Source organism: Ischnura elegans, chromosome 8 (assembly GCF_921293095.1).
Source record: "Ischnura elegans chromosome 8, ioIscEleg1.1, whole genome shotgun sequence".
Lineage (NCBI taxonomy): Eukaryota > Metazoa > Arthropoda > Insecta > Odonata > Coenagrionidae > Ischnura > Ischnura elegans.
The window spans coordinates 57,128,139-57,150,990 of NC_060253.1; the positions used below are offsets into that span (position 1 = coordinate 57,128,139).

The 22,852-nt window shown below is 39.9% G+C and overlaps 1 protein-coding gene across 11 annotated transcripts in view; it reads left to right on the top strand.

The window, feature by feature from the left end:
• Positions 1-22,852, top strand: part of LOC124163414 (tight junction protein ZO-1) — a 267,749-nt gene that overhangs the window by 185,632 nt on the left and 59,265 nt on the right. For 3 of the 11 annotated variants that reach the window (XM_046540309.1, XM_046540310.1, XM_046540313.1), the window contains exon 1: positions 18,865-19,849. The exons of 2 other annotated variants lie outside the window; for them this stretch is intronic. In XM_046540309.1, the coding sequence (XP_046396265.1) occupies positions 18,980-19,849 (870 nt within the window). In that variant the 5' untranslated portion in view covers positions 18,865-18,979. Of the gene's footprint in view, positions 1-18,864; positions 19,850-22,852 lie in introns of those variants that run through there. 6 more of the 11 variants (XM_046540304.1, XM_046540311.1, XM_046540308.1 and 3 more) reach the window with 3 other exon arrangements.

A 22,852-nucleotide genomic window follows, 5' to 3' on the forward strand; every position in this document is an offset into this window, starting at 1 on the left:
ATCTTTCGGAAACTTATAATCCTCTTGACGCCTCGCTACAAGTCACCTCACGCTGGTGTGTGGCGGACGATGGACCTAAACCGCCGAACGAACCTAAGCTACAAACTTGATGGCTTATTTACTTGTTGGAAAACTGGCATTGTAAATGAATAACTTTGTAGTATATAACCGTCTATGTGGCGAAGGGTAAAAGTCCTCACCTGCCAAGCAAGAGGTCGCGGGTTCGAGTCTCGTCTTGGTAGTTTGCCCCTATCTTGAGTACGATCGTTCCTGCACGTGTATTTGTTATTTTTTTTAAAACTCCGATAGGAAATGCCTATATATACTGCTTTCGGTGGTATGGGAATAAAAAATTCACATCGAAACCGTTTAGTGCATAATAAGGCGTCTAAAATCACAAAGTTATTATTTCATCATGATATTTTTTGCATGCATGTTTTTTGCGAAAATTTATATCAGGTATGGTCTTTTAAAGCTAGTTAATGGGTTTAAATAAATTTCATTTTTAACAGGCTCGATTTCTATTCCTGAGTTCGATCAAGTCCGTCTTGACCTGGCAAACATGTTGAGATCACCGAAGTTTGGAATTTTTAAGTGTTTTAAAACGCACTGGTCGAATCCAGTTGTTCCCACATGAAATCATCGCGTCGGTTCTCAAGAAGTAAGTTTTCTTGTGGTGATTTCAACGCCCGATGAGGAGACATGCGGTTATCATAGGTGTTTAGTATTACGTTCGTACATGGCAAATACCGGCATGATGATATGAGTGATGAATGGTGTTGATAGTGGTAATAAGTATGATTTGCTTGTGATAACCCTGCTTATGAAGTCATTATCAAGTATGTATATAAGGGTATTGACCGTAGCGGATAGAGCTAGGAGGAATGGACAGCTGATGATATTTTTAGGCATTTCCGTGCAACCTTTCTTGCATTTTTCTGTTTTCCGTGAAGCACACGTTTGATTACTGAATGGGCCATCTTCTCCTTCCTCTGTGGGAAAGCGAGTTTTAAATAACACGGAAGAATGGAGGGTGCATTGTGCACTTCGGTCAGCTGATTGTGAGATTCTTCCCTTAGATTGACTCGGACCGCCCAATCCTTAGCATGGGGAGTGTAATGCCGTAATTAATATTTTATCCTTCAGTCACTCGTTGTGCCACATAGCCCATGAAAAATAGCTGGCATGTTTTCCATAAATGTGCGTTACTCGAACCCCTGTGGCATAGTTCGGGATGAATCAATCCTCATCTACCCTAAGACAGTCGTGTAACTGAACCAACCTTGGGGCGTGCCACTGGGTGAGCAAATCCTAAACGAATGTAATGCTAAACTGTGATTTTAAGGTGATTTTAACGCTTATATGGGTATACATCGTAATTACACTTAACATTTTAGCCTTATGTTCTTGTAACTTTTTTATGCATAATTCGCCTCAGGAGTATTTTAGTCACTGGATTCACATTGTGGAAATATTACAAGTCGCGCAAAAGAAAAGTAATTGGCAATTTTCTGTATAATAAAAAATGGGTGCGATCTTGGCCCCCTTCTTATAGGCAGTGGATATGGGTACGAATATTATGTTTCGTTTTTGGTAAATTAGTGTGATAAAAAGCGGAGTTTATTATTTGTGAACGACACACTTAGTACGAATCCTAGGGGCTGAATTAATCCACATCTGCATAGTATCAATAGACGATACATGACACCCTTGATGATCTCCACCTCTATGCTGATTGGCAGCGGGTGAGAATTTCCGCCCGACGTGCACCAAGCTGCATGCTTTGGTGTTAGGTCACTATGACACGCCGCACGTTTGCTTTTTTATTGCCTTGTACCAAATATTCACCATTTATTTCGCCACGAATCTTAATGAGGCCTAGAGCTACATACATAATACACATCCCTTTCAAAGATCAGCATTTTGCAGAACCGAATGTGGCGCCCGTAGGTTTGTGGAATTAAATAATGCTATTGAATAACGACCCCTTACTCTGACAAAAAATTAAAATTAGGGTACTATTAATGGGAAAATTTCTTCTGAATCAGTTGTAGAAGTATGTAAAACTCTATTATAACTGCTTACATATATACTGTACATATTTAGATTTGTCACATAAATTTGCTCCTAATGAGTGCCGTCTCAGCAACTTCTTGTTACAAACAGCTTCGCTAGCGCGGAGAAACCGTATTTCTCCATAAGAGCCCATGTTAAATTATCCTAATTTTACCGTCAAATATCGCAAAAACAACTCTTGGGAATCTCTTTTCCTTTGGACCATTGAAAGTTCGCCTTTCAAAGAATATGTGACCAAAGTTTCATCAAATTCTTGTCACTTTTACCGAGTCGCTCTAATCAACTTAAACAACTAAATGTATGCAACCCACATCGCAACAATGCAACTTCAGTTAACTTCGTCATAGCAACGGATTATAAGGGTCTATTGTTGCGCTTCGGTATGCATGCTTTTAGACGTTTTCGTGGTACTTTCCGTCGCTAATATCTCGAAAAGTATTGGGCATTGGAGGCTGAAACGAGAACTACACCTCGCGGCTATCCATTTCCTATCACCTTGCAAAATCTTCGAGCGAGATCTCATGGTTACACTTAAGGTACTTACATTCCTTGTGAGACTTTTCCACCCCTGTCAAATGAACATGACTTAAAATGTCATTTTTTTAGTGGAACCATTCAGGGGCGCAACGAGGAATTAAGGCTAGGTAGGGTTTTAGGCGCAACCAATACTGCAGAGTCTGGGGGGCGTGGAATACCCGCCGCCAGGGTGAGCAGGAGGTGCGGGGGCCCTCCCCCAGAAAAAAATTAAGCTAGATGGTTCTAATTGGTGAGTTTTACGGCTTTCTGAGGGATATTTTATTAATACTTACACCATTCTATAAGTAATATTGATCCAATTAAGTAACAGGGATTAAATTTAAAAATTTCTCTGAATTCTGGTGAAAAAAGCCCCCCTCGCCGCGCCACTGGAACCATCTGTGGTCGCTTAATCCAGGTTTGGATGTCATTAGTTCGATATTATGTATCATTATAAAGGTAATTTTTAAAATCGTGTTGCTCAGTGGGCCATCCCAGTCCTGTTTAGATGAATCCTCTTTTACGGTTTATCTAATGAGTGATTCCGCGAATACACTCGTCCCTCCAGTTCTTCCTCACGGTCAAGAGAAAACACCGCGGAGGATCAGTCAGTTTCTGGGTTACGTTCGTGTATCCATTCTGGGGAACTGGCTCGGCACCACTTGACTCTAAAGGTTATTTGGGTTGTTTATTGATTTCCTGGTGCCGCCGGTCGAAGCATGCAAGTTCTTACCCTGGTCATAAATGCTTATCTATACGCTCCATGTCTTTTCATCTACGTCGCAGTGCTAATTTCTCCACGTTTCGCCTGATCCGTAACCTACTGGCATATAGATAAAATTAGCGAAACCTGGAAGGCGGTGTCCTGCTTGTTTATATATTTTTTTTAAATCTCAATCCATACGAAAAGTGCATTTATTATCACTCAGCAGTAACTGAGAATGATTTCGGTATCACTTATTATTATTATAGTTATAGTTTTTGGATGAAACTTGCTGTTTTTCATTTCAGGAAATAAGATTAGGAGAAAAATTCCTTATTAATGCAGCCAAAAATATGATTTTCAGAGTAGTACGAAGCGTAAAATTAAATCTATTGACTGTTTACAATGTGTTGGAAGAGAAGATGCTGGGGCAATATAAATGTTTTATACTATGCAAAGAGATAAATCGTGTTCATTGAAAGAAATCTGGTATTGCTTTTGCCGTAATGTTGTTTATTGTAACATTAGCCTTGCGTTTGTGAATTAAAATACCTCGACATTATGTTTCCGACATATTATATCACTATATGCTCTTGCCAAAACCTTTTTATAAATCTCAAATTAGGGTCATTTCTATTGCTGAGGTTCCTTCTCGTTGCGTTTGTCATGAAGTATGTAATATCGACGCGTGTGCTTGTATAATAATTTTACTATTCTAGTTTTCATAACATGTGTATGAAGCGTTGTATTCACGAATACTTTGAGTAAGTTTTGCATCCTTCTTACCGTTCTTAAAGAAGCTTTTTGGGTCCTCTTATTTCGTCTTTTATGGGGCAGTGTCGGCTTGGCATTTGTTAGAACAGCTTGATACATTTCTAATAGCTTCTTAGAAATGGTTCCTCTCTTGATATTTTTTTAGGTGCCTGGTATTATTAATGTATCATGTTCAACTCAATTGAAATCTTAATATCCCTTTGTTCAGTATAATTGATGTCTTGTTGCTGTTTATGGGAATGTGTGGTTCTCTTTTCCTGCATAGTCGGCATAAAAAGTCTAATGCGGGTATTTATATTACTACGAATATTGGTGAAAGAGTTCGTCAAGCTACGGTATCTTGAACATCAAATAGATGTAGGTTAAATTGTTTATTTCAGCGGAACTATATTATGAGTCCGCTAATCCTGGGGTTCTTGGACCCAAGAGGGTACGTCGATATAATACCCTGCGAGCCACCTCTATGGTGTTTGGCAGGGGATGATCAATCACCAGCATGCAATAGGATTCTCACATGCACACCACACGGTCCAAAAACTTTACGCATACTAAAACATTTGACTACCACATTCATGCGAATGCAAAACTTACCAACTACTCGTTAAGGTAATGTGCAAATAAAGCTAGAACACACAAAACATGCTGTCAGAAAGGGTAACTTGAGTTCGATGCGGCAATGGACGATATCTAATATATCCCGTTAGTTTAAATTTTGAGCTGTTATTTTTCACTAATTTATGGAACGTAGAGTTTAATACGTCATTTCTACCACACAAAATTTCATGTTTTTTCGCATTGGATTAAAATCACCAAAGGTCCAAGTATTCCGTGATTACCGTAGTTATTTTATTTTTTATCACTGATTACATAATGTGGTCACCATAAAATGGTCGGTGAAAAATACTTTTTGCCTTAATTTTGGTGACGCATTCCCCTGAAAGTTTACTTCTGTTTGCGTTGCCATTTTTTATAAAATGGGAGGATAGATTGGTTTCTCTCTGTCCATTCATTACAATATGTTTCATATTGTGGATTCCTTTCCGTTGGTGACAATGTATTTATCTTCCCTAAGGCGGTTGGCGTTGTGAAGAAATGGCAACCTTCCATCCATCCGTCTTCGTCGTTTAGTCTCCGCCTTAGAGAAACTCGGGCCGCGTCCCGGCTATGACTCAGGTCCGTGGTATTCGCTAGGAGGTTGGCTGGGAGGCATCGCTTTAAGGTGTGGCACAAAAATGCGATGCATTTTCTCGGGGAGGAACAATTGCTGCGACTCTGCCAACTCGTTTTCTGTATATAATGAATGGAAAATGACAGTTCTGATGAGAAGGAAATGCCGCACGCTCCACAGAGTGGTGTGTAGATGTAACTATTTGTTATGCGCATCTTGTTCTTCAAGGTTTATTTCGACAGTCGTCGATTGACGCTTACGTGAACTCGCGTATTTTATCGGATTTTGCGTTAATGAAGCGTAATGTTGATTCTGTAAGGCTTCCTCTTCCATAAATCTGACAAAACTGCTGCTGAAATTACTTCTGATAGACTGTGGAACAGCTAGATTTAGAACGTCCTTTTTACTGCGATCGATTAGAGACTTCAGCGGCAGCGTTAATTGACTGGTAGAGTAGCTTAGTAACTTACATATACCTGTTATATGTTTTACTTTAGTAGGAGATTGATTTCATAAATAGGATATAGATTGATCCCATCACTCATGTGTCATATGTTGTTCGCGTAGTAGTGCACGTTCGTGTACGTAAATTTTAGTGCTCTGGTGCATGTTGTTCTTGATGCACACCGTGCCAAACACCTCTGTAGGTGGCTTGCAGGGTAATATTTAGATGTAGACTAAATATTCATAATATGTTTGAAACCCTACGGGCTACCTCAAGCGTGATTGAAAGTAGGTGAGTTTTGTTGAGAATAAGGCGAGGATAACAATTAATTTGATAGTTTCAATGAAGTATTTAGCGTTGCTAATTTGTGAAGTTGAGCATTTATCAGATTGTAAAGAACTATGTTCTGCCATGAGCTATTTGTTTTAGTTACATTTGTAGTAAGGTTAACTTTTTTCTCTCTCTTATATATATTTCATTTCGAAAGTGGGAATTTTTCAAATTGTGTATAATCTTAGGTTTTCCCGGCGTATAAGTTGCAGAAAAGTTTCTCGGGTTTTCCACCGGTTGATGTCGTCCATGTCTCCCGACGTTTCGATCCGCGACTTGAAATCGCGTCGCGGATCGAAACGTCGGGAGACATGGACGACATCAACCGGTGGAAAACCCGAGAAACTTTTTTTCAAATTGTCATTGAAAAATTGTTATTCTCCGGTCTCCCTGACGTAATTTGTTGAAGTTTGAATTATTCTTGTAGTAATAAACCAAGTCTTGAAATTGTTCCCTAGTGGATGAATAAAATGGTGTTTTATTGATTAGGGAATTTATGGTCTTGTGTGATATGCATCACGAAAATACAAATTAGCTGGCATTGATATTATCTCAAATGTGTGCTACGAGGGGTATTTATGTAGAAAAAATACGTAAATCTTTTGTCATATTTTTTCTTGCCTCCTATTTCGTTGTCAATTTGTGACATACTATTTTTTTCTGAATTTAAATTGTTTAGGTTTACTTCTTTAACCGAAATGATTGTTAATTAAAATATTGTCTCACATATGTCATCTGTTATAAATTGCCTTATTAGTTTACCCAGGATCTTTTTCCTAGCGACACAGGTACGTGATTATGAATGCCCCTTCATGAAACTTGTCAATTATGTCGCATTGAGGCGAAGAGGAAAGATTTGGAATGTTAACGGGATGGAAGATATAGGTATCAAATACGTAGAATGGATGCACTGGGATTACGAAGCCTAGAAAAAAATATAGATGTGGGACTTATTAATAGTTAACGGAAACTCGAAATAACTGTCAGAAAATTGGCGTGCCCGCTGGGAAAATTGAGGTGGAGAATGGCCTCGAATTGCCTGTAATCGCTGTGCGTTTCATGAAGGTAGAAATACCCTACACACAATGGAGAGATTCATGGCGGACAGAGCTTCGCGTGATTGCTTTGCTTTATGTGCGGATGAGAGATCAACAGGATGGGGAACTGTTAATTAAAGACGATCTTGTATCATATGCGGCACGATGTGGTGGAAGTTTTTCTTATAAACTATATGCTTCATTTCCACATGATTTATTCGAACACGACGCTCCGTTGTTGCAACACGTTGTTATGCACGTGTCGTATTTATATGTGTGCATGTTGTCATAACAACGAAATACGTCGTGTTCTAATATATCCTGTGGAAATATTGCAATGTTTCATTTAACTAGAAATAAGCAAGATATGTTTAAAGAAAACTGGAGTCTTGTGGTGGTGATGAAGATTTCAACGTATTTCCCAATTTCCTTGTAGAAATCGTTGTCACGGGCGTTACTTCATGGAACCGACTTAAAATGTTGGAATGTAAAAAAGCCTTGTAATTCCACATAAATTTGATGTTGTACGACCTGTCGTACTTTAATTTATGTGGAATTATAAAGTTTTTAATATATCATTGTACCCTGTAGAAATTTCATCTTTAAAACTATAGTTACCTGATTTAAGTATAAGGCAGTGCCTTATTTATCTAAATTTCTTATTTGTTCTTCTTTGAGCCTTTTTTTACTTGTGTTGCACGTTTACACTTCAAGTGTAGCAATCATAATGATTTAGCCATTCGTTCGCTCCAAAAATAAGGTAGTGTTCTGTTTTTAGTAATTACATATCGGTTATTTTATCATTGCATTTGGATAGAAATTTGGAAAATATTTAACTGCGATCATTTAGTTACATGTATGTATGAATATTTAATCGATAATTATTCACATTATTTATTCATTTTTTAACTTTTATTTTTGTATAAAAGTTGTGTTGTGGGCTTTAAGAGCCATTGAATGACTTCTGGACTAACCGACTCTGACTTCAGGAGCTCGCTACAAGCCATCTCTGGCTTCTCACCCGTGCACCCGATCGTGCAAGAAATACACTCTCTCCTGCTGACCCTTTCGAGAAAGGGTTTGAATATCCATTTTCTGTGGGTACCGGGACATGAGGGGATAGCCGGGAATGAGATAGCAGACGCTATGGCCAAGGAAGCTCTGAATAACGAAGTTCTTGTCTCAACGCTGGTTCCCCACGAGGACTTACGAGCATCTCTAAGAAATGTGGTATTTGGAAAATGGAGGGAGTCATGGAGGATTCTAAATAATAACAAGCTCCGTGGCATCAAGGACATGGTAGCAGCGTGGCCCTCCTCAGCTCGTAGTAATCGGAGAGAGGAAGTAGTACTTACACGATTGAGGATAGGGCACAGCCCCCTGACCCATGCGTATAAGAGAAGGAACCTCCCCAATGTGGGGATTGTAAATGTCCATTAAGTATTAGACACATCATGCTAGATTGTGTTAAGTACCGCGAAGCGCGAAGACGAAATAATCTAGGGGGAGACCTAAAAACCCTTTTAGGAGACCACCCTACCAACTTAATCTGTACATTTCGGTTTCTCAGAGAAATAAACATTTTTAATAAAGTCTAATTATGCACACTTTCAACGAAGACATCAGATGCAGTAGATTACTTTATACATAACTTTTGTAATTAAATAGCACAGTAGTGGTGCAAAATGACCTTGCCGTCGACGCACCCTAAATCCAAATACTACTACTACTACTGGACTAACCGTAAGGCTTCTTCTCGTTTTTAGTTAGCTCTAAATATTTTGCTTTGCGGCGTCCATACATGATTGATTTTTTGAGTGTTGGTTTACAGTGGTTGCGTCTCCCTTTTGCGGTCAGTCGATGCAAGCTCTTTCCCACTTCAAATTTCCCCATTTATAGATGTTTAATTCAATATTATCGATTGTAATTATATTTTGTCTTGTATTATTTCAACGTTTGAATGGAACACCTTTTCACATATTACCAGTCATTGAAATCATATGTGAAGATCAATCAAAAGTGTTAGTGTTTTTACTATTTAGTTTTTTCGTATTATTGGCGGCAAACGTTTGCCCTGATGGATACGTCATCAGGTATTTTTCTCATAAACGTCTTGATTGAGTTAGACGTAGTTTGCCGGCATAGTTGACTGGGTGACGCATGAGTTGATAGAGCTCTCTCGTATAATTGTAAATAGTGTATTAATTTGTTTACGAAGTAATCACTTTGCGGCGTTCATACATGATTACATTTCGGGTGGTTGTTTTCAGCAGTACAGTAGGTTTCAAATCTTGGCGTTGATTGTTGAGGGTCCCTGTAAGGACGTACCCAGGGTCAAATTTAAGGGAGTGGGGCAAATCATGGTCGTTCAAGTTGTAAAATTTTAGCAAAAGGTGAATGATACCAATATTTAAGAAAATTATAGCAGCGCTTTCTAATTTTTTTAAATTATTCACTCAAAAAATACTTTAGCTACATGTCTTTTACTAATATTTTTTATGAGTTTAAAGGAAAATTGCTGAAAACTTTCTTATTTCCAGTCCTGATTTTCCTTTAAGACTTTTGCGACTTGCCTCTGGGGGGGAGGGGGCAGTACCCTTTCTTCTCCCGTTGGGTACGCCCAGGGGTCCCTGATATCTGCTTGAGCCCTTTTCGAAAGGTACCTCTTTCATTTTAGCCCCCTGTTCGTCTGATCAGACGTTCAATCTTGGGCCCTTCGACGATTTCGAGAAGTGAGTAATGCAAACGCTGTGTTTCTCTCCTTCCTTCCTGAAATAACATGGTTTGTAGGTCGCATTTCTCAAATTCAGACCTGCGTACGTATTTTCACATATTTTAAGCAAATCAAGTGCTCTTTTACAGTCTGCAAGAGGCGGGATATTTTTATTTTATCATGTATATTTGATAGATTGATGGCGTAAATTACAGCAATCGCTGTTTGCAATCTTTGTCGTCGATATAAGTCAAATAATTCCAATTCATTGAAAAAAATGCCCCGATATGTACGAATTAACCGAAACCGAAAAATTTGCATTTAAAAGTCCTATCCTCCAATACACTGAGTCAACATTTAACATAGAGGTCAAGAGAAAGAAAAAAAATAGATCCGCACTCACTGTAGTGAGTGACATACAGTGCATTTTCTCTCATATAGATCAGTTTTTTACTGCGATTAGTAGCACCACGATCAAAATTATTGAAGTTGTTTCGAATAATTCCTGGAATTCGCAAGAAAATCATCATGTTTAATCAAACAAAGCCTCAGACTAAGGTCGTGGATTCGAGACCTGGGCATCATCATAAGTTCATATATGCTATTTCATTCATTCACACGACGTCTTTCTGTATGAATACAATAGCGCCTTTTCCCCCAGATATGAGAAAATGCGTTAAAAATCACGGTATATGTAAGTTGTGTTTTATCGCCACACCTCTTGTATTTTTTTTCTGGACTATCGTCTTTCTCCTCACGTTCTCGAAGTGTCCTTGGCCTGGACACTGGATGGAGCTTCCGCGGTGGTACGGACAAGTTTCGTTCGTTTTATGGAGTGAGGGGAGGGAAGGGAAACTTAAACGTTGGCTGTTTTATTTTTTCCATGCTCGTTGCCGTCATCCGCGGCTTCTTCGAGTCCAGACCACTTGGAGCTCTTCCGACCTCTCGGCAGTGGTGGATCCAGACGTCTGCCTTTTGGGAGAGCGGTCGGGCTAGTTTTTTACTTCCCTTCCTCCTACTCTTCAAGTGAATAAGCAAAATATAACTCTGAGAACTTAATTCAAACCACTGTTGATCAGGAAAATTTAGTGTTCTCGCAAATTTCACATTCGCTTGTTTACATTGACCTCATCATCATCATTATTCAACAGTCGTAAGATTTGTTTGACGCAGCTCTCCATTCCTCTTTCCTATCCGCTAACCTTTTTATATCGATGTATTTCTTCTCTTTTACATCCTTTATAACCTGTCCTATGTAACCCATTCGGGGATGTCCCTTGCCCTTCTTCTCTTCATCAGTCCCTATGCAATTGTTTTCATAAAGTTATCCCATCTCATAATGTGGCCAATTAAGTTTTCACGTCTACTCCTTAAGGTATTTAGAAGACTTCTCTTTTCTCCCACTCTTCTCAGCACTTCCTCATTACTTACTTGGTCGATTCATTTTATATTTATCACGGATGTATTCTTTTTCTGCTCGTTAATTCTTTCTGATGATGAAAATCTAATTGAAACTCGAGGCGTGCGTAATACTTGAATGCTATTATGAGGACGCTTTCAAGGTTCTATCAAGCGGTGAAGTGGAATCCGATTTAAGATGACAATATCAACAGTGAACCATTTTTAATATCTTGGTTCTTGGAGGTAACTTAGTTTTATTTGCATTAGGTATTGCAGTATTCTTGCGGGGGCTTCCTCTTGACGGACCAATTTGTATCGCGATACATTGAAAACAATTTTTCAGGCGGTTGTTGCTGATGTAAACACATGATCCTGCCTTGATACCGGGACAAGGTGACCGTTTCAAATTGTGTTGAATTTGTTTTAATACAAACAGACTATTAGATTGTAAAACTTAAATTCACTATTATTGTTCATAATTTCCCCGATAGGATGTATATTAAGGTCCATCTCGAGGAATAAAATTGTTAGATGTAAATTATTTTCTCTGAAAATTGTCCTTTAATTCGGTAATCAATCAACAATTTTATTTAAATAAGTTATTTCAGTAAACGTTTTCTGTCGATGGAGGCTTCTGCGGAGTGGGGCAATGGGAGCATCTAGGATTCCGGGTTTTCTTCCGCGTTCCCGAATCTACGACGATGATTCGACGCGGAGGGAAACCCGGTAACCTAGCTGCGCCTACGTTTTTGTGTTGTACGTTTTTCTATTGATAAGGCTCATTCATCCGCGATAGTTGATTATTGGAATTAAGTGGTGGTAGTTTATAGTGGTTAGTGGTATCCTAGGCAGGGGCGCAGCTAGGAATTAAGGCTGGGGGGGGGGGGGGTTAGGTGAAGCTAACACCGATGTGTGTGGGGGTATGGTATACCCACCAGGGTAATCGGTAGGTTCGAGATTAATAAATTGCGGAATTTTAAAGATTAATGGTTCAAAATGGTGAATTTTACGGCTTTCTGAGGGATATTTTATTCATCCTTACACTATTCTGTTAGTAATATCAATCCAATTAAGTAAAATGGGTTAAACTTAAAAAATTCTTTGAGCTCTGGGGGGGGGTTTATCCCCCAAAACCCTCCCCATCGCTGCGCCACTGATCCTAGGAATAAAGTCCGATTGCATTCTCTGGCTGCCATCGTTTCTCTCGACGCGACTTGTTGTTCAAAACATCTCCAGCTCATTGTACGGAGATATGAGTGAGGGAAGTGTGCGAGTTGGCTTGGGATGACGATTACTGTCATTTATCCTGGAGTAAGGAATAAGAGGTCGCTTCCGGGAATGTAGATCCTTGGGTGGCGAATTTAATCTTGCGTCGCGCTACGATGTGGAAAATTGTGTGCCCTAAATAGCAAGCTTTAGCTAAAAATAATTCGGGTTAGGGTGGTGGGTTTGCACAAGGGGTTAATTTCGGATGGTGGGTGTATGCTTTAGACAGTTATCTTCCCAAAATTTTTTCGAGTTTATGTATTAACACATAACTCAATGTGTTCATCTATCGTGCCATCTCGTCTCAATTTTTTAGTGTTATCAAGGCTACGAAGTTTGCGTCTTTATGGTATAGACCACAGATCTTCAGCTTTTTTTAAAGCAAGTGACAAAACTCGGTTTCACATCGTCCGGAGGGTCACAATGCTCCACGTCACTGCGACACCACATCATTAAAATTTATTAAAAAAACATAATTTCAAAGTAGAATAAATAATATTTATTGGTTTAAAAGTTCAATCAATCAATTTGGCATGCTTCATATCGTAATGCGTTTTTAAGTTGTTTTCTTTGAAGGCAGAAACTGATTGACTTTTTTTCTCTGAAGGCTGAAACTGACTTTACGCACCAAACAGACGGATTTTTTTATTAACACTAAAGAACAATTTTTTAAAGCCTCAAGGGACCGCAAGAAATATGCCGGTGGGCCGCATGAGGCCCGGAGGCCGCGTGTTGACGACCTTTGCTGTAGACAATGTGGATAAAATCCTTTTTTTGCTCCATTGACAGATATATGAATGGAGACCTAACTGGAGTTAACAAACTGAAGCGTGAGCATTTTTGGCTGTCATTAATTTCTAATATTCCTCTTTCTCCTAATTTTTCTTTAATTTAATTTGCTTTCACGCAGCTCTCCATTCCTCTCTCCTATTCGCTAGCCTTTTCGTAGCGAAGTATATTTTCTCTTTTATATCCTTTATAACCTCTCCTATGCGACTTATTCGGGGCCGTTTCTTCGCCTTCTTCCGTACCACCTGCCATTCTACAATTATTTTCATCATGCCTCATAATGTAGCCAACTAACAATAAGTATTCCCGTCTTCTCATTAAGATTTTTAGAGAACGTCTCTTTTCTCTCTCTCGTCTTAGCTTTTCCTTATTGCTAACTCGGTCGATCCATTTTATCTTCATCATTCTTCGGTAGCACCAGATTTCGAATATTTCCACTCTTGATTTCTCTTTTGCTTTCAACGCCCAAGCCTCGCTTCCATAGAGAAACATACTCCGTATTTAGAATCTGATGAGTTGTTTCCTTCCTTCTATTCTTGTATCCTCCGCTCTAAGAATCTTTTTTTGCGGAACGCTCTCTTGGTCTGAGGTATTTTACTGGTTATTTCTTTCTTTCTTCGTCATTAGTTTGACAGCTAGAGTTATAGAAATTTTCTCTGTAAAATTGGGATCGTTCTGCCGTCAGCGTCGCGGGCAGTGACCTAAGTGAACCTATTTAAATGCGCGGTGGGAGACAGTACAACTATTCAAGACCGGATCCAGAATTTTTTCTGGGGGGGAGGGGGAGCTCAGGGGCCTGACAGGCAAACGGTCTTCTTATTTTTGAGATTAAAAAAACAACATTCTACAAATACCATGCGAAATATTCTCTTTATTTTAATGTGAAAGTTATTAATATGAAATTACATGATTAAGGTTCCGTAGTATGAAAAACGAACGTAATTATAACCATATTAAAAATCATGTCTATTTTTTTAAGCGTCTGGGGAGGACAGAGAGATAGAGCCCTTCCCCCTAAATCTGCTTGTGAAACTATTGGTCCTCTGCTTGATTCCCTTTCCTGATATTTGTGTGTGAATGCATGATTCGTAGGATAATACTAACGATTAGGGATGGTCGGATCGGATTCCTCGGATCCAAATATCCGCGGATATTGCCCTTCATCGGATACATCGGATCCAAAGTCGCGGAAGACATCGGATCTTAATCCGAATTTTTAAATAATAGCTTCAGTGAATGCAACGCCCCATAAGGATGGAAAGAGTTCCGATACTGTCTTCGAATGCGCCGTCGCATGCGATTCTTGTCCTACTCATGAACTTTTATTTAAAAGCTCTCGCAGAGGTTACGTAGGAGAATTTCAGCCGTGGAAAATAAAAAAGGCAAAATACGACTGGCACATAGGGTGACTCTTCCCAAGAGATTGAACAATCATCGGGGGAATCTCAGCGTCAGGAATTTGAAAATTCATTTGGATCCGAAAATATCCGATCCGAAAGATCCGGCTCCGAAAATCAAGGATCCGATCCGAATCCGGATCCGAAAAAAATCCTGCATCCATCCATCCCTACTAACGATAGTAAATAGAACGGAGTGGTTGACCGATGTAAGCCGCACATCCTTACCCTGGGGCATTGCCTCCTCAGCGTCTCCCGCGGTCCACAGATTTCTCCGCAGAAGCACGCCGCGCCGCTCGCTGAGGGGAGAAAGGCCGGCAGAATGCCTTCCCGCCGCACTTGCAAACGGCGGCCCCACCTTTTTGTGCTTTCTCCTCGTTTCACAATCCTTTTTAACTCTGCGACCTCGCTGAGAAAAGGCGGATACCCACTACTTCCGAACGCGCAACTTTGGAATGGGTGAAAAAAATAGTACATGGAGGGTGATCCGCGAGCCTTCTTGTGAGACGTCCGTTTATTTGTTTTTTTTTCCTTATTTGGGAGCATAGTAGCCCAGAATTCATTGCAACTATCTATGCGACTGAGAGGCAGACTCAAGTTTTTTTAAGGGTAGAGGGCAAGGGGCACACGACTTCCTGAAAATCGTCCAAAATCCAATAGGCGGAGACTAGGTTCAGGGAAATTCAGTCGCTTTCAGACCTCGCCCAATGAGAATTGGCCCTCCTACACCATCAGCGATTGCGATAGTACCAAAGATCAAGTTAAGCTTGGTTGCGAATTCATTTGAAACTCAAGGACAGCGATCTCATATGAAAATTTGGAATTACCTCAAATGAAAGAGACATCTCGCGGTCATCGCCGCGTTATAAACAATCACCATCGAAATACCAACAGTACGTTAGTGAATCAACCCTCCGTTCTGTATTTTCAACCTCTTGTAATTAGCGTGATAAGACGAGGACCAGATGACTTTATCCATCTCTTGGAGATAACCGTTGATGGTGACTGAAAGTAACTAGTTAAAATTGCGTTTTGATGCTCATTTTCAAGGAATCGGCGGTGGAAAATGGAACGGTGGGAATTACCGTGTGATTCAGAAAATTATGGGTCGAGCGATCACTCTTTTGGTCCCTGAAAACCTATCATTCTGATGGATGAAAAAAATGATCGTGTGATTAAGGATTTATGAGAGAATGTCTGAATGAGAAAGATTTTTTTAGTCGCAACTTATCTTTCCCTTCCAGCTGCCGATTTCTTTCGATTAATTGCGATTTTGGGTGTGTATTCGAACAAGTGCTATGTATTAACTTCCTGTCGACACCCATTATTTTCGCATGCGTTCCTACCCTGCGCGACCACCATCATTCGACCCTCAGAGCCCCTTGCATCTCCCGGAGGAATTCCACGTCTCCCGCCTTTCCGTCCGCCCTAAATTCCTGTGGGTAATGGATTCCATTGCCTCAGGGCCTCGGCATGGAAGGCGTGCATTTGGCACGCGCAAAGCCGTGGGATCGCAAATGGGCTGCGGGCAAGGAGGTTGTGAATATCTGTAGGCGATGTTTCCGATTTTTTTAGCGTGGTCCAAATTCTGCCATCTTGGTTTGACAATTTTTGGACTTAGTCTCCGACTGATATTTTGAGGTGGCTACGTTTTGATCTGAAAATATGCTACATCAAGTGAAAAATGTAGTACCATAGTCACTAGTATTTCGCCTGTGATTGTCAACAAATTTTTCCCATCATTCGCAATACTTCTATTAATGTATAAACTCTTGTGTCTGTTAGCCGCTTTATTGGTGGGGATATCGTTCAAAATATACGTTTGTACCGTAATATTTAGATTTCCGTGGCTATAATAAAATAAAATAACTGTATAAGTGCAGGTAAATGACTTGTTTACCCTCGTGAAATTTTGCTTTCAGCTGCACTGGTTGTAGGACATAATCATGAAGATTGATAATAATTTTTTTCCTGGTAAAATATATACCTTGAAGACTAACAATGAAGTGAGAAAAAATGGGTTTACATTGGCGTTCCATAGTTTATTTTAATGTATTAACGAGTTATGACCAAATATTTTACCAAATAGTAAGCATTGATGCTTGTGGGATTGTCAATGTTTTGGGCGTGGCTTGTCTTACCCAAGCACACCCATTCCGGCAAAAAAATCCCTGCAATTACGCATGAATTAATTAATTATTCATGAAATTTTCCTCCAACATGTAATTTCAAAATCTTTTAACTCAAATTCATTTTACATAAAATGTTGCCAGTTCAACGCCCATATTATGGCGTAAAATCTGTTTGCCGTAATTTTAGGTGCACTGGCTTAGTAGAATTTCAACAGACGCATCGAAATGTTTTATATCAGGCAAGACAACAGAGTCGAAATGTCTAGCACCTTAGACTCAAGTAAAATATAAAAACACGAAGAATAGAATTCCAGGTGATGTTAATATCTACTTTTGAGGTCGAAGCAGCATCTCGGCTGTCATTGAATAAATATAACATATAATGTGTTTACTTAATTATTCCTTTTCCTTGTAAATATTTGCATACATATAATATTACTTAGTAGTATTGTAGAGCGTGTTAAATTTTTTATCTATTGCAGTTATCACGTAAGATTAAACTGGAATTATGTAAAATTTCGGGGGAAACCGGGAATTATAAATGAAGTTTTCTGCTGTGATTGGATGGACACCCTGTACAAGGGGAGGATAGGTGGACGGCCTGAGGGGTAACCTCCCTGCAGTAGTGGGGGTCTGAAAAAATTTTCTAATTTATGTAGTGTGGGAGAGGCTATAGCAACGGCTATAGCCCCCTAAATCCTCTCTAGACCCGCCACTGTAAGCATACTGTTAACGCAAACATCAACTTCGAAGTCAAGCGGATCAATAAGTAGGGATCGGAACACAGTCCGTGCCACTAAAACATGCTGAATAAAGGCAGTGAACGTTTCTCGAGTTATGCTCCGGGTCAGGTGCTCCAAATTTCCATACAACGTTTCGGCAAGCAACTCGTCCATCGTCTTCAGTGATTCAGGAATCCAATGATTCCTGGATCAAATTTTTCCTTGGATTCCTGAATCCCTGAAGACGATTGGCGAGTTGCTTTTCGAAACGTTGGAAGGAGATAAGGCGGATCTGACCGGGTGCATAACCCGAGAGACATTCACTACCATTGTTCGCCAGGAAAGAACCAAATATTATTTGCTGAAAAAACTTCGTACATACCGTGTGGAAAAAAAGAATCCCGACAAAATGTGTGCCGCTACTATGGGCCTGCCGGTAAATCGGTTTCCAACTGGTGTCTCGTTATCTTAGGCCAAATTCGGACGAGGAAAACTCAAAAATGTTTTGCAATGCAGTTGTAGTTTTATATTTGTAATTTTATTTGATTTCGGTTGCTATTTAATGGAACGTTGGAAGAAATGTAGTCTCTGACCCGGTTGGAATCCGGGGAAAAACATAGCTACTTACATAACTCGTCGCGAAAGTATCAACTCATATTTCACGAAAAAGTCATATCGTCTTTCACTTTACACCGTGCAGCGAGAGATTCGTTTGACCGATAATGGCGGCACTAACTTTGATGGGATAAATTTTTCCCCTATTGTACTCGCATATCGAACTCTTAGTGTGTTCTACAGGACAAGTTGTTTGGCAGTAATTGAATGCGATGTCAATGTATTAGCCTGATCAGTGACCGGGTTCCCCGATATAATTTTCCACAAAGTGTTTTATCATTCTGAGGAAATACCATTTTTTCCTTTCCGTGCTCCTCCCCTCTGTGTAAAAACGACGATATGAAAAGATCAGTTTTATTTTATCATTCCCGGCCATGGTGTCGGCCGTCACCATATCGGCAAGCTCAATAAGTGCAATGAACGTCGCTCATGTCCTAACTCGCATGACCATGAGATAAGGTCCCTACGGTAACGCCATATCTGGGCTCTATGTTTACCGCCAAAATCATGATGCTGGAGTATTCTAGGCAAAATCTTGTCATATTGTCGAATTTTATCGATTTCCAGCCAAATGGTCGTTACCAAAGTGACTTGAGACGCGATCCATGCCAGTAACTTCCAACGCCAAAAATGAAGAGCTTCCGTAGGCCACTTGAGTATGGAGGTTTTATCTTGGCCAAATAAGTGACATCTCCAATTTTCCGTTGACAATTTAGAGATTAATAAGACTCAAAAGATAAAACAAACGCATATTCGAATTCTTAGTGATTTTCCGTGATTTAGCCATTCAACCTTCTGCTACTGAGTAAGCTATTTTACTTTCAAGTTGTTGGGAACCACGCTAAATTCTTTTTTCAACTGTTTTTCCGATGGTTTTTCTTTTAATACGGGTGAAATGTTAACCATTCCCAAGAGTGTTTGCTTCCGTAAATGTGGAAGTTTATGTGCTTTTGTCATACTCGCATTCGTGTCTGGATCATCCCTGTGGTGGTACCAAAACATTCTTCTGAGAAGCCGCAAACCTTCCGAAATACCGTCTGTGCGAATCATTTGTCCGACTCGCGACATTATCACTGCGCACAAGCATGGTCGCCTAGGGAACCTAGTTTGGACTTACGCGTCCACAGTGGCCATCGGACATTTTCTCAACCTCTCCCCATACTTGCCGAGCGCCTTGCTCAGCGAACTCGAAAAAGTGTTTCTGGACATAAGCGTGCCAGCTTACGAAGAGACAATCCTTTCGGGTCAATGTCGTAGGCTTTACGATGGTGATCCTGTGCGCTGTCTGACGGGGAACACAGGACCGACGGAAGAGAACATATCTCCTTGGAATATCCTCTGCCGCAAGGTCAAAAAAGGTACGGCGATCAGCGACCAAGTTGCCATCAAGCCAGTGGGAGAGCTGAAGGAAATGCGGGACCGGGGTCTCTTCGGAGACGTTCTCATGCTGCCGTTGTACATAATTCACACTCAGGCGATTTCCGTATACGGAGCTGATAGATTCCGAGAACTTTTTCGCTTCCGTCCCGAAATACTGGATTTGGCCCGGAAAACGATCCATGGCGTTCTAAGTGTTGCCGACGAGCGGGTCAAAGGTGGCGAAGTTTCTTTCGTCGGTGTCCACGTAAGAAGAACGGATTACAGCAATCATATTAAAAATGTGTTCGACAAGAATGCCACCGTCGTGAACGCCGAGTATTACCAGCGCGCCATGAGAAAGATGACTGATGAATACAATGTGGGGAAGACAGTCCTTTTCATGGTGGTAAGTGGCGATCGGAAGTGGTGCTTGGAGAATTTGGTGGACGAAAAGAATCGAGTGTTCTGGGCTGGAATGGATGGTAGCCCTTACCACAACACCTCGAAGAAAGTCGACGGTGAGACCATGAGGAACCACGATTTGGCTCTCATGGCATTGTTGAACGACAGTATTATCAGCTACGGTTCATTCGGGACGACAGGTGCCCTTTTGGCAGGTGGTCGCACGATTGCGTTCAAAGTGAATCACACAATCTCTAAGCGTAAGAGGACTCTGGAGAATGATCCTCTTGCCAATTACTTGGAGAATTGGTCTTTAATGGATTAGAGAACCTATACCTACTCAAATTTTACTGACCTGACATTCGTGGGAAATCATGTCTAGAAAGAGAACTACTAAAATCAGAACATTTGGTGAACGAAGTTAGGCTGGAAAGCTTTGCTGGTGAAAAAAATTGGCTCAGTTGTGAATGTTGCAAGTTGATCCATGCTAATGGTTTCATATACGGGCATACTTATGGCTCTTATATCCATTCTTTATGGTGTGAGTTATTGTTGTAGCAGTTTATTTACTTGCAAATAAACTCAGAGTTTAAGAACGTGTTTTTTTAATGTTGTAGTGTTGAAAACATTGAGTAGATGAAATGTGTTATGCGAAGTGCATATATTTGTGTATCAACTATTTCACCATCGGATATTCTTTCTGTTGTTATAAGTTTCCTGATTCTATTTGCGTGTGAGATACCATTTTAACCCATTTATGTCTAGTGTTCCATTTTTGGAACACCTGCTATGACTTTCTAATTTAATAACTACGACTCATTATATACAAATATGCCACGGTTTTTCTTTCTCTACCTCTTTATAAAGATATATTGCATTATGGGGCGGAAAGATTTAGTCAGTTTTGCCAACCCATCGCAGCCAGTGTGTTGAGAAATAGTGGTCTTTTTTTTCAAGGCAGTTTTTCTGTGACCATCTCTAATGTTATATTAATAACTATTTGCCATTACGTGCAAATGTTGTAAATTTTCCTTGCACGTTCAGTAATAGTTAACCTACAGTGCTTATTGAAGACATTTTTGAATCAGCGTATTTTGATTTAGTTATAAGCTTTTATTTAACGGTGTTCCATTTTTGGAACACTAGGCAAATCCACTACTATTATGCGTGCATACATGCGCACTGAAAAATTCACTTTAATTTTAAATCAAGTAAGTAATTAGGCGTGTAACAATTAATTATCTTCCCGGTTCATTGCTGCGCGCTTCTGATCATCACATTCATGGTTCTTCTGACGAGAAGTTTTACCTTTTTCTGATACCGGATGGTGATACTATTGAAAATGGCGGTGCATCGGCTTCTGCTTCGCCTCAACTTCTTATTACTCAAAGAAAAAACGTAACCAAAGTTGTGCGCAAATGAAAGAAAGCCTATCTGACTGCCCAACCAGTAGAAGGTAGAGTTTCAGAAGAACAAATCACGAAAATAAAAACCCCTACAGAATATTTAGAACTCTTTCTGGGCATTGAAGTGAACCTTGAACTGGCTGTCGGTGTTTTTCGGGAATAATTTTCCTGAGTGGTTACGTCTCTGTTCCGAGAAGAAGTATGCTTTGGGAGCAAAGACCAGATTCGCGTAATTCTCTAGTTAGTGGTGCAATGAGACGTGACCGATTTGAAACAATATTTTCAAATTTGCATTTTGCTGACAACTCTGACGTGAACCACACGGACAAGTTTTCCAAGTTGCGGCCTCTAACTGAGCGTCTGAATGACAGATGTATGAAATTTGTGCCAAATGAAATGTACTTCATCAGCTTTGATGAAGCCATGATTCCGTATTTCGGTCGTGATGGGTGCAAACAGCTCATTCGGGGTAAGCCTATTCGGTTTGGGTATAAATTCTGGTGCGACTAGGTTACATTTGCTGGTTTCAGCCTTATGAAGGAAAAAACCGAACACTCAATACTAACAATATGGTGCAAGTGCTTCAATTGTTTTGCAATTCACTGAGGCACTCACAACGCAGCATCCCGGTAAATACCATTTTGTGTTCGACAACTTGTTTACAAACATTGCACTCCTTGATAAACTTCCTTCAATGGTCCACCAAGCAACTGGCATAGCGAGAAAAGATCGCGTAGACAAACCTCCTTTGCTATCTGATGTTACTCTAAATAAAAAATATTGGGGCACATTCGATTACCGAATTGATGGGAAAGATAATATTGTTTGTAGATGAAATGATAAAAGTGTTGTAACTGTTGCATCTTCTGGTGCCGGTGTCAATCCTTTGTAACAGTCAGTCGTTATTCTCAAAAGCAGAGAGAAGAAAAAAGATACAAGTTACTCAGCCAAATTCGATCAAGGTCTATAATCAGTATATGGGAGGAGTGGGCCGAGTTGATGAAAATATTGACAAGTTTCAAGCATCAAACCGTGGAAAGAAATGGTATTCGAGCCCTCCGGTTATTCTGCTTTGAGCTGGCTTTACAAAATGCTTGGTAATTGCATAAAGACGATTATAAGCCATTGGATCTTCTTGAGTTTCGTCGCCGGTTGACCTGCCAATATATAGAGAAATACAGTAATTCTATTGAGCCTGGTGGGAAAGAGAGACCGTGAAATCATGAAATCTATGAATCGTAAACTTGACTCACGTCATGACCTCATGAATCATCGGAATGTAACGCAGGGAAAGCAAACTCGCTGTGTCCAAAGCAACAAAAATACCACTTTTCAATGTAAAAACTGAAATGTTTCCTTCCATGTTAAGTGTTAACCTGGATATCATTCTTAATAGTGAGTTAATAAAAGTCTGAATCAAATTTTTTACATGCTATCAATGAGAACGTCATAGTAGTGGATTTGCCTAGTGTTCCATTTTTGGAACACCTCGTAATTAATAATTGGCAAGAGATACATTATTTTTTCTTTCGGATATTGTTTCCATACGTATTTTTATCGACAAAATATAAAAATCAGGGTAAAATTCGCATTTTTCAAAC